Source organism: Macrobrachium nipponense, chromosome 12 (genome assembly GCF_015104395.2).
Source record: "Macrobrachium nipponense isolate FS-2020 chromosome 12, ASM1510439v2, whole genome shotgun sequence".
Classification (NCBI taxonomy): domain Eukaryota; kingdom Metazoa; phylum Arthropoda; class Malacostraca; order Decapoda; family Palaemonidae; genus Macrobrachium; species Macrobrachium nipponense.
This window is the reverse complement of record NC_087205.1, coordinates 6,239,013-6,251,512: the sequence shown is the minus strand read 5'-3', so window position 1 is coordinate 6,251,512 and position 12,500 is coordinate 6,239,013. Positions and strand designations below refer to the sequence as shown.

General features: G+C 36.7%; 1 protein-coding gene across 19 annotated transcripts in view; it reads left to right on the top strand.

Moving 5' to 3' along the window:
- LOC135224319 (uncharacterized) overlaps positions 1-12,500 on the top strand; it is a 1,756,683-nt gene that overhangs the window by 1,556,952 nt on the left and 187,231 nt on the right. For all 19 annotated transcript variants that reach the window (XM_064263193.1, XM_064263195.1, XM_064263194.1 and 16 more), the window contains one exon: positions 1,022-1,101. In XM_064263193.1, coding sequence (XP_064119263.1) covers positions 1,022-1,101 — 80 coding nt within the window. The remainder of the gene's footprint in view (positions 1-1,021; positions 1,102-12,500) is intronic.

Here is a 12,500-nt window from a genome sequence, read left to right as displayed (position 1 = left end):
AGTTTTACGTGTCCATCACAATTAAGACTTTTTTCCCATGTTAGACATTTCCAATCTCTCCCTCTATTATCAAGGGGAAAATTTTTTGTGTCTCTTCTCTCTTCGTTTTCCTTTCAAAAAAAAAATTCAAGGTAAAAAAAAAAAATAACTGGAAGGGGAGTTGAAAAGAATTATTGTACACCTGATGACCCGTCTCTTGATATTCATTTATTTATACGTTTATTTTTTATTTTTGAAGGAAATTTATTTTCGTTCGTTTACCTTCAATGATCGAAAATAGTAAGCCAGTTAAGTATATCTTAGTTTAACCAGACCACTGAGCTGATTAACGGCTCTCTTAGGGCTGACGCGAAGGATTAGATTTTTTTTACGTGGCTAGGAACCAATTGACTACCTAACAACGGGACCTACAGCTTATTGTGGGATCCGAACCACATTATATCGAGAAATGAATTTCTAATCACCAGAAACAAATTCCTCTGATTCCATGTTGGCAGAGCGGGGAATGGAACTCGGGACTACCGAATCGGTAGGCGAGCGTGTAACCCACTCGTCCCACGACGAACTTATTAGTAGCCCCATGGGCCGATATTTTTATAACTTGCCTTAGGATATAGTGGAAATTAAATTTGTCTTTTATGATTTGGATGTAAATTAAATACTCTCTCTCTCTCTCTCTCTCTCTCTCTCTCTCTCTCTCTCCGTCTCTCTCTCTCCTCCTCTGCTCGTCGTCTTCTCACCTCTCTCTCTCTCTGTATAATATATTATATTATTATAATATAGATTATGATTATATAATATATAGAATAGATATATATATCTATATATAATATATATAGTATTATATATATAATATATGAGAGCGAGAGAGAGAGAGAGAGAGAGCTTTGAGTGCAATTTTTTAATGTTCTGTTTACTTCCGTCTTCCATTTATTTCAAGATGACATTCAAATGTGCTTATTCCAGAATTATACTTATGCTTGTATGTATACTTATTCTTTGTTATTTCTGTTCTTTTCAGACGATGGCGACACGGATCAGGAGACAGACCGGCTGCTGGGTCAACAGAGGTCAGATGACCCTGGCTTCTACGACGAGAAGGTAGGTCATAGTCAGAAATGTTTTTGGTTTACTTAAATTATCAGATTTTCTTTTTATTTTATTTTTTATTTTTTGGTGCCGTGCACTCAAATGCGTTGTGTTGTATGAATATATATATAAATATATATATATATATATATATATATTATATATATAATATATATATATCTATATATAAGGAGATCGTCATCTTGAGCCAATTTTAATTCTGAAATCATAATTGCTCTGCTGAGCGACTGTTGCAGGTTTGTATTCGTCGTAATATTTTGGTTATGTTCTGGTCTCTCTCTCTCTCTCTCTCTCTCTCTCTCTCTCTCTCTCTCTCTCCAGAAGGTGCGTATTATTAATCTTGTTTCTTTTACGTCCTTTGAGTCAGGAGAACTCCTTGCAATAAGTCTCTGACCTTCGCCTAATCAGCTTCTTTCAGCGTCCCAATATTATGAATTCTGGGCAGAGTTTGTGGGAACTTTAGCGTGAAAGAGATAAGTTTTAATGTAACTTCTTTAATTTTTTTTTTATTAATTATTTACTCATATGAAAAAAAATGTTCTCCCTAATTCGCAATTAAAGTTTGGTAATAGAGATTTAGACGGAGTAATGATGAGAAAAGTATAGATAGGGAAAATATTTGTATAAAGATAGGATCCTGGATACTATCCGGGTATTTTTCATGATTCATCTATGGTTAGGAATCATTTTAATTTTTTTTCACCCAGCCAGTAGAACCACTCATCACAAAGTGCGAGTTTCTAGAGACAAAGGTTTAGTTTCTTTAATTCAATGTAGCCATTTTCCATCGTTTTTGCCGATTATTTTCACGTGCTCAATCAATAGTGGATTTTCCTGTTTGTGCGTTTTGCCAAATTTTAAAAAATTGTGGTTCATGTCCCACTGATGATAAGGGCAGTTGCAAGTCACAGCTTGGTAAAGTCATGGACTTTACCTGGACTTTACCAAGCCTTGCTCCAAAGCCCCCTCTCTTATCCGGGCTTAAGCCCAAACTGAGTTCATGACAATCCCAGCCTAATCCTCACGTTGTTCACTGAACAAAATATGTGAGGAAATCACTAACCTGTGGATTTGCAATAAACTCTTTACAATGCTGTATAAATCTATTAGAGTGGGCTAAAACAAAAAAGCGAAAATAAAACAGGCGCTTTGCAAACCATCTATTAATCCAATTTGTTTTTTGCAACGTGCAAAGCCAAATAGAAGTAAACTGGGGAGTCAAGCTAATTTATTGTTGACCATTAATTTTAATGCGATGCATCGCGGTAATTAATTATTAGGTATTTGCCGTTGTGGGGACTTTGAATTTCGGTCTTTTATTTGCGTTCAGGGGAGAGGACGGAGGCTAATTGTTTCCGCTGAATTTATTTAACGAGGTTTGTAATTTCGTGCAACAGCACTTACATTGAATCTCATTATATCAGTGTTGATATTTGTGCTTCCGTAATTTATGTTTACAGGGTAAGAACTAGGACCAAATGGCAAGTGCTTTCTTGCTTGGTGTTGTATATATGCAATGTTATATTATATATATATATATATATATATAATATATATATTATATCATATAGTATGTATATATACATATACACATATAAATATGTATATATATTGTATATACATATATAGGATATAATATTATATATAACTATATATATATATATATAATATATTATATATATATATATATATATATATATATTGTGTGTGTGTGTGTGTGCGTGTGTGTGTGTGTGTGTACTGTGTAAAGCTTCTCTGAAATCCGATTATCATAGTGAGAGTTAGGAAAGCAGTGGTTTTTATTAGGTCAAATATTTAATTCACAAAAACGTCCATTTTAAAATCCTTCATTATCCTATGAGGTGTGTGCGTGATTGGTTGCCAAGATTTCCTGCAAATGTTTCTGGGAAGGTTCGGATAAGGCCCATGGAATCTGACTTGATCGTTTTGTTAGCCTTTGAGCCTCACTGTGACCCAGTGCCTCTCATTCCAGACTCCTAAAGTCTGTCGTATGTCGTTGTAATGTTTTTTTTTTTTAAACTGGGGCTTTAATGAACTGTCTGATATTCGTTTGCTTCTCACATAAATTTCAAATGATTGCGATAGAAAAAAATTTTTTGTCAGTGGATTGCTTCTCACAGAATATTCTAATGATTGCAATAGAAAATTTATTTTTGTCAATGGATTGCTTCTCACAGAATATTCCAAAGATTGCGATAGAAAATTTATTTTCGTCAAGAGAAAGATATATTTCTGACGTCGATAACCGTAGTTTTTGTTTTCCAGTTTACGAAAATAGACAGATGAATTAACATTTGAAAACCAGAGATTATTTTGAAGGCAATTCCAGGTCACCATATTCAGCCTGACCCGGAGGCAATATTCAAATTTACGAAAGATAAATAGAGTGACTTCTGATCGCCAGGGAAAGCGATGATCCAGTTCCTTGAAGGGGATAACAGAATGGGAAAGAGATTTTCTAATAGATTCGCATTTTTATACTAGATTTATCCACCCTTTTTTCAGTGCTCTCTCTCTCTCTCTCTCTCTCTCTCTCTCTCTCTCTCTCTCTCTCTCTCTCTCTCTCAAAGGAGCGACGCCTCAACTCTGCCCGACTGGGATGGCAGCTCCGAATGTATGGACAGTTGTTTTTTTTTTTTTTTTTTTTGCCGAAGTTATTTATACCTGACATAAATGTCACGTTCCCCTAGCGTTGCTTTCTCCCTTTCTCTTTTTGTTTTTGTTTTGTTTTGTTTGTTTGTTTAGAGACTACAACTTTTGGCGGCTATTTTTGTTCTTATTATTGTTATTGTTGTTTTTGTTGTTAGAGGAAATGGGGTTAATAAAAAATGTTTTAGTTTGACGTTTTCATTAGAGGGTTCCCTGTACTACATTGTTTGCCTTAATTTATATGGTTGTTAATGGTTTTTATTAAGTGGAGGCTGTTTCTTGTTAGTGTTTCAGGGATGAAGATTAATACTAAATATTTTGAAGCGGAATAATAATCTTACTGTTTCTTTTTTTCTTATTTCATATATACTTGTATATTCACTTTTTTCATCATTAGTTGCTCTCAACCTAATTCCTCTTGTTATTATAAGTAACCTCACAATTATATGATTCATTTCGATATCTGGATATCGTTCGAGGAAAGTCTTTTTATGTATATATATATTTATTCATTTTTCTTTTGTGGGCAACGAACTTTTCCGAAGGATTCAATAGTTAGGTAAGTTTTATATAAAAAGAAACCGCTGAAGAAAAAGCCATCGGATGAATCTTGATTTTTTTTTTCTTTTTTTTTGGCGGCCAGAGCCCGGCCAGGTTGCAAACAACCATATTTTTTTTATTGGTTTCTGTTTTTAGAGACCCCACTCGTTAGAATAAGGAAAAGAGAAAATATAACCCTTTTTTCCCTTACTGGTAAGAGAGGTGATGCGTAGGTTTTATTTATTTTTTTTACGTTATAGCATTGTATTTTTTATTCCTGAGTTTATTACTTTTAACTGTATAGCTTTATATTTTGGGGGATTTTTTTTTTCAGATTGGTGGTCGTGTGGGTGACGCTTAGATAGCCACGGATACGCTCATATTAGAATTTATACCGGGGCTAAGGTATATGATATAGAGCTGTACGTAAAGTTGTTAAAATCTCAAAAACGACCACTTTATTTTATCTTAAAGCTACAGTTTTACCTACAACATGAAAAACAGAGAAATATTTTACACCAATAGAACTCATTCTAAATATCGATAGGCTTCATGTAAGCAAAAGCAAGTCTGTATAATACGTATGTGTCCATTTGCGTTTAGTTTTATAACTAGTCTAGAAAGAAAGAATAGCAACACTGACCTTGTTTGTGGGTGTGGGAGAGGTGATGGGTTCGGGTTAGGGTGGGGGTTACCCATCCCCCCTCTGTCATCCTGGCCGGAAACCGGATCATAAAAAAAAAGAGGAACAAGTTTTGGGTTAGCCCTCTTCCTGCCGTGTCAAAAAAGTAAGCGTTTCTCAAACTCAGGACAGACCTTAGGAGTATGTTTTGAGCGGCAGTGGTTCTTAAGAGAGCCAGAGGGGGTGAATGAATGAATCCGCCACTCGAGAGAAAAGCTCAACTGTTAAGAAAACTTGTAACAAGTTGAGGATTCCGTTACGAGCGGCGAAGGCCTGCACAGCGTCCCGTAGGCGCCAGGGAGTAGCGACTACTAAACTCTCAGCTACGAGGGAATATTTTTGAACCGCCTGTGATCAGCGGCTGTTTCATTACAGCAAATAACGAGCAGTCTCTGTTGCTGATGCTGCTGTTGTTGTTGTTGTTGTTGCTGTTGCTGTTTCGCGCCACGGCTTATCCCGGGAGCGGAAAGCAATTGCACATATGAGGGGGGCGAACATACCGGCTGACGGGCGGAATTCAGCGCGGGAGAGAAGCCAAGCATAATTATTATTGGGTCGCTGGATTTTCGGTTGCCCGGGGGGATTTACGTAAATTGTTAGGGTGTATGACGTGTGCGGGTGTTAATAGCATTATCGATGGTGGTACTAATTATTATGGAGGTCGGGGCTGTGAGGAGTAATTATTACGGAAGGGACTGTGAGGAGTAATGATAATAATAAATATTAGTATAACTTGCGAAATGGTAGAATATATTTCTACCTCGCTTGGGGGTCGTGATACGAGTAATAACTTGCGAAGTGTAGAAATAGATTGAAATAGATTGTTATCTCACCTCGGGATCGAATCCAGGACTGGTCGACAGAAACTGAACATAATCACGTTTTAATCGCTTATCAAGATTTCGCAGGTTTGTATATTTCTGTTCATCCTAAAAAGGGGGTTATAACTTGAAGTGACTGTTGTGGCGAGTTCTCAATCACTTTTTACAACAATGAATGGCGCACCGTAGACTGTACTCAAAATCAGTTTTTTATGTATTTCCAGCTGAATGGATCTGTCATGTTTACTCTTTTATGTTCCAGCTTCCACGCTTTGCATGAAACGATAGCTGCTTGAGAGACTGGAAATGATTCAGTGGTCTGTGTAAGCTATTTTGTTTCCATGTATATATATATATATATATATATATATATATATATATATATATATATATATATATTAATAATGATATACCGGTCAAACACATGGCAAACCTATACATCTTTACATAACTTGCGTGGGATTAAATACCCTGAAAAAGGTGAGAATTTCCTCGTATAAATTAAAAGATTTATTTATGTATTTCCCGCTTGGGTTGAGTACTTAAGAAAGTGGGCATATTAAAAATCGAAAGAAGGTCGAGGTTTTGGTAATAATATTACGTATTCATTACGGAATCGTCACTCAGTGGCCCCGTTCAATAACTTCTAAATATGAACTACTGTACCAGCATCGTGCTGTCAAACTTCACTCCAAGCAACCAATATCTCACTTGCTTACTTGACATTGTTATGAAAATGGAAGTCGCGAACGCTCTTTCGCTTCTTGGACGTCCACCTGAACGCACATGACCCGACTTCCATTTTGCACCAATATAGAGACAATATTGGCAATTTGGTGCGAAGTTCGGCGGCAAGATGGTCAAATATACGAGAAAAAATTCCTCCCCACCCCACCCCCCCAACCCCCCAATCCCCCGTGTAACGCCGCCTTCAGTTTATGTAAAATTCCTTAAAGGTATTTTCCGAGAAAGTTACAAAAGGGGATTATTATTTCTTCTTTCTTCTGCTTTCGTTTACCGGAAAAAAATTTTTCTGAGGAATTATAAATTCTGAATCAGGGAACGATAATTCGTTCCCTGATTGCGAGAGAGAGAGAGAGAGTTTTCGATTCTCTCTCTCTCTCTCTCTCTCTCTCTCTCTCTCTTCATATTATATCAGACTGAGCTGATGGTAAACCTCTCTCTCTCTCTCTCTCTCTCTCTCTCCTCTCTACTCTCTCTCTCTCTCTCTCTCTCTCTCTTTGTTCATATTATAGCAGACTGAGCTGATGATAATCTCTCTCTCTCTGTTCATATTATATCAGACTGAACTGATCATAAACCCCTCTCTCTCTCTCTCTCTCTCTCTCTCTCTCTCTCTCTCTCTCTCTCTCTCTGTTCATTTCACATCAGACTGAGCTGATGATAACCCATCCACAAGTTCATGAGTGAATCTCTCTCTCTCTCTCTCTCTCTCTCTCTCTCTCTCTCTCTCTAAGGCCTGATTACCCGATGTTGCCTTTGCATGCTATTAAAGATAACGAGGTGCCGTATGCGAAGCATTAATATATTAAGAGAGACATGATCCGCCTCTAAATGCTGAATGCACTTTTTAATGCGTTCGCCGGATGACTCTATCCGACTGAACTCGATAGCTTACTGAAGTTGCTTGTAATTGAGTAATTTGATTATTTTTTTGTGTATTTGTGTAACTAGATTACTTTGTGGGTAATTGAGTTATGTGATTACTGGGTGTGTATTTGTGTAATTAGATGACTTTGTGGGTAATTGAGTAATATGATTACTGGGTGTTTATTTGTGTAACTAGATTACTTTGTGGGTAATTGAGTAATGTGATTACTGGGTGTGTATTTGTGTAACTAGATTACTTTGTGGGTAATTGAGTAGTTTAGTAGCTTTGTGGGTGAGTAGTTTGGTTGCTTTGTGGGTAATTGAGTAATTTGGTTGCTTTGTGGGTAATTGAGTAATTTAGTTGCTTTGTGTGTAATTATGTAATTTGATTACTTTCTGTGTAATTGAGTAATGTTGAGTACTTTGTGTGTAACTGAGTAATTTGGTTGTTTTTGTGTAATTAAGTAATGTTGGTTATTGCTTGTGTAACTGAATCATTTGTTTACTCTGTGTGTAATTGAGTAATTTGATGACTTTGTGTTTAATTGAGTAATTTGATGGCATTGCGAGTAATTGAGTAATTTGATGACTTTGTGTTTCATTGAGTAATTTGATGATTTTGTGTGTAATTGAGTAATTTGATGATTGTGTGTAGTTGAGTAATTTGTTGACTTTGTGCGTAATTAAATAATTTAATGACAGATCTTTCTTGGCCCAAGACTCACTTGTGCACCTGGCGAATTTCCTGACATTTCGTTGCCTTGTCATTTTCTTACAGTCGGTCACTGAATCTCTCCTTAAGTTCACTGTTTATATCTATTTTTATTTTTTTTATTCGATCGCCTCTTTGCTCTTAAAATTCTGGCGTTCTATCCCAGCGACCATTCCCGACAAGGTTTACAAGCCAGGGAGGTTTATGTCCCACGGTCCTAAGCCTCGCAAATGGTAGAGAAATGGTTTTCCACGATTCGTACCTCGAAAGGGTTTTTCGAAGCCGAGTGAATAACATGGCAGCATGGAGCGTGTACCTTGGTGACAGTGATGTATGTTTAGTTTTTATTTATTTTTTTTTTTTTCATTATTATATTTTTACATTTTTATCCCTAGTTATATGTTTCCACGCTTGCATTTTGAACAGATATTACTATGTATGTGAACGTCGGATGGATGTATAAATATGTAAACGAATGACTGCAGAGTTATATTGTGATTCTTTCGTATTTAGGTGCTTCCAGTAAGTCAGGATTTCTTTTTAGTGAGAAATTCGATATTCTGCTCCACGAGGTCTGGTTCGTGCTTGTAACAGTTACTGCCAATGAAAGGCTGAAGCTTCGACATGGGGCTGGCAACATCATTCTAAAAACAAGTGGTTATAAACTTGGTTATAAACCTAAGGAGACTGTGGAGAGGGAATGTAACCGAGAGGGTGAAATGCTTGATGGAATTTATGCTCAATTTTTTTGTTTCACATTTGCAATGGACATGTTTTGTTGCAAGGGTAGATTCCTGTCTTGTCTTTTGATCGTGTAAAAATGTTTCTGATAATTTACATAGTAAAAATGCTGGCGAATTTTTTGACATTTTAAGCTCAGCATAAAAATTGTCAATTGCCTTCCAAGCGAATTTTTTGACATTTTAAACTCAACATAAAAATTGTCAATTGCTTCCCAAGCGTTGCGCGGCACCAGTTGCGTTAGACTAATAATGGATTTATATATTGCGGACCATACATTGCACGTGTATATTTGTGTTATTTTCTAAAGTCATTTGTGTATAATCTTTTACTCTTTCTTTTTTATTGCTTCATGTTCCGTGCATTGTTTTGCATTTAACGTTGTTCCATCCTCACTAATTAACGTAGACATTGCATAAATGTTGCGAGATATGCATCTCGTTAATACATTGCGTTACTCTGGTCACCTTGTTTTTGCTGTTAAAAAAAAAAGAGGAAAAAAAGGCTTTGTACAATTCAGTCACAGTAAATATTGAAATCAGGGATTACACGAAATCCCTAGGGAATATGTTAAACCAGGGATTTCACGAAATCCCTAGGGAATATGTGAAAAGAGCAATTCGCTTAGGAACATTTGGTCGCCGAGGGCTAGTACTAAACTCTGTGAAACATTGATTCACCTTCAATGTACCGCCTTGTTTAGTATTAGCCCCTGGGGGATCAAATGCACTTAGGGGCATTTGATACCCCAGGGGCTAGTACTAAACTCGGCGAAACGGTGTAAATAAATCACTCTTTCGCCGTGGTTAGTAATAGCCCTTGGGGATCAAATGTTCCTAAGCTAATCGGGTTCCTTTGGTCACGGTTCAAAAATAAAAACAGCCTTAATCATGTGGCAGTTTAAAGAGTACCATACAAGGAAAGGTTATTGGAAAAGATGTTTGCAGAGGAATGAATGTCCACCTTTCTGATCTGGCTAAAGTTTTTCATAAGCTAGGGATTGGTAACAGAAAAACAGCGAGACAGCGAGATATTTAGTAGAGTTGCTGATGCTCTACATTTGCCTGTTCAAATGTGTCGCTACCTTACTGGCATCAAGTCTCCCTGGACAAGTATACGTGTATATATATATATATATATATATATATATATATATATATATATATATATATATATATAGAGAGAGAGAGAGAGAGAGAGAGAGAGAGAGGAGAGAGAGAGAGAGAGAGAGAGACCGAAACCATTTCTGCGAACACTTATTCTTTATTTATACAATCATCCAACAGCAATTTTCTTCGGTTATCAGAAGAAAAACATGGAATTACGCTTTGCCGATAATACTGTTTTTTAAACTGCGTGTAAAAGAACACTCCTGCAACTTGAAAAAAACGTATCAGCAAGTTCGGATAATCTGCAAAAACATTTACCTTTCAAGCGTATATATCGTCTACAGGAAGTCGATACTCTCTCTCTCTCTCTCTCTCTCTCTCTCTCTCTCTCAGACAGACAGACAGACGAGTTTTTTTTTTTTTTTTTTTTGCGCTGGAATCAGATTGAAAGCGTTTCTCCTTTTATAAGTTCTCGTGTTTTATCCGGTTAACATATTTTTTTTTTTTTCATTTTATTTTATTTTATCCTTTTTTTATATTTTTAATTTTTTCAGCCTCTCGGAAAGTATCCCTTTGAAGTGTCCTTTTGAATTGCTGATACTCTGGCGTTCTCGCTTAGTTTTTTTTCTATTTTATTTTATTTTATTTATTTCTTCGTCTTTTTTTTAAAGTATTATTTCGGTGTCTTTTTTTTCCGCTGGTAGTATCTCTTGCCTGCTGATATAAGTTATTTTTTCCCATTTTTCCTTTATATATGTAAATATTTTTTCTTGTCCTTTTTTTTTATGTGAATAGTACCGATTCCTCTTCTGCTGGCGATGTCTCTGTCCTTGAGGCGATAGTGGATTTGGTTTGTATGGATTTCCATATATTTTTATAGATATTAAAACACAATTTCTTTGTTGTTCCTCGCTTTGTGATTGTGGAATTTCGTTTGATTAGTCGGTGTCGTTCGTTTGATTGTTTTCTTAGGTATTTGTCGATTTCTCTTCTTACATAGTTCCTTGTTATGATGGCATTTGTGAGTCGCCACGACGTCAGATGATGTAAACAAATTTGCATTATTCCTCGAGCTATGAGGTCATTCAGCGCTGAAATGGAAATTAACAGTAAAAGGTTCGAAAGTTGTAACAGGAGGAAAACCTCAGAGCAGTTGCACTATGAATCAAGTGTTAGGAGAGGGTGGAAAGTAAGATGGAAGATAGAGAATATGAAAGGAGGTAAAGTAAGAGGAACTGAAAGTGGTTGCAGCTAGGGGCCGAAGGCACGCTGCAAAAGTAATGCCTTCAGTGCAGTGCATGAGGCCCACTGATGACGCTGTGTGATTGGAACTTCAGAGGTTCGAGTGGAGATGTAATGCATTGCTCACCGTAATACTTTTCTCCTTTGCATTTTTTATCTATCTATTTATGAATATTTATTAATTTATTAATTTATTTTTCCTTTTAATTAAGTGACATCTCTTCTTCCTGCATTTCCCTTTACCTTCTGTCAGTCACTATACTTTTTTGGCACTATACTTTTTTGGCACCATACTTTTTTGGAAGCTTGAAATTCAAGTCAGTGAGCCCCTTGGTGGGTTTGTTCCATATGAATTGGGTTCATCTTCTGGGTAATAATAATAATAATAATAATATAATAATAATAATAATAATAATAATAATAATAATAATTCTTATCTTATTCTTTGTCAAGCCGTCTGTGACCACATGCATCGCGAAGCCAGATAAATATAAACAAATCCGCTTATATATTATTACTTTCTGACCTTGCTTTGTCTGCGTGGCTTGTAGGGGTTAGAAAGAATTATGAAATTTAGGCCAAATGCCAAGCGTTGGCACCTGAGAGGTCATTCAAAAAGGGTTTATTAAAGGTGCAAAAGGAGGAAAACCTCGCAGATGGGGGCGGAAAGTTAGAAGATGGAAGAAAGAGAATACAAACGGAGGTATAATAAAAGGGACAAAAGGAGTTGCAGCTGGGACCAAATTGACGCTGCACAGAACCTTTAAGTAATGCCTACAGCACACCGCGTGAGGTGCACTGATGGCACTATTCACCTTTTAAGGGTTATTTGTCTGTCCGTCCATACTTTTTCTGTCCGCCCTCAGATCTTAGAGACTACTGAGGCTAAAGGGCTGCAAATTGACATGTTGATCACCCACCCTCCAATCATCAAACATACCAAATTACAGCCCTCTAGCCTCAGTAGTTTGGATTTTATTTAAGGTTAAAATTAGCCACGATCGTGCTTCTGAACAACGCAGGCCACCACCGGACCCTGGCAGAAAGTTTCCAGGACCGCGGCAGTGTCTCGTACAGCATTGTACGCTGCACAGAAAAATGGATTGCGCCGATGTTTTTTTTTAAACTTGGTTTTCTTTAAAAATTGCTGAGCACTGCATTTGATTTATCGTTGCCTCTGTGTTAAAGATCAGAGCGAGTTCGGTCACTCTTCGGCTCTTTCCCAAACGTCGGTGTTGTTGCTGCTATGCCCAGTTTTTTTG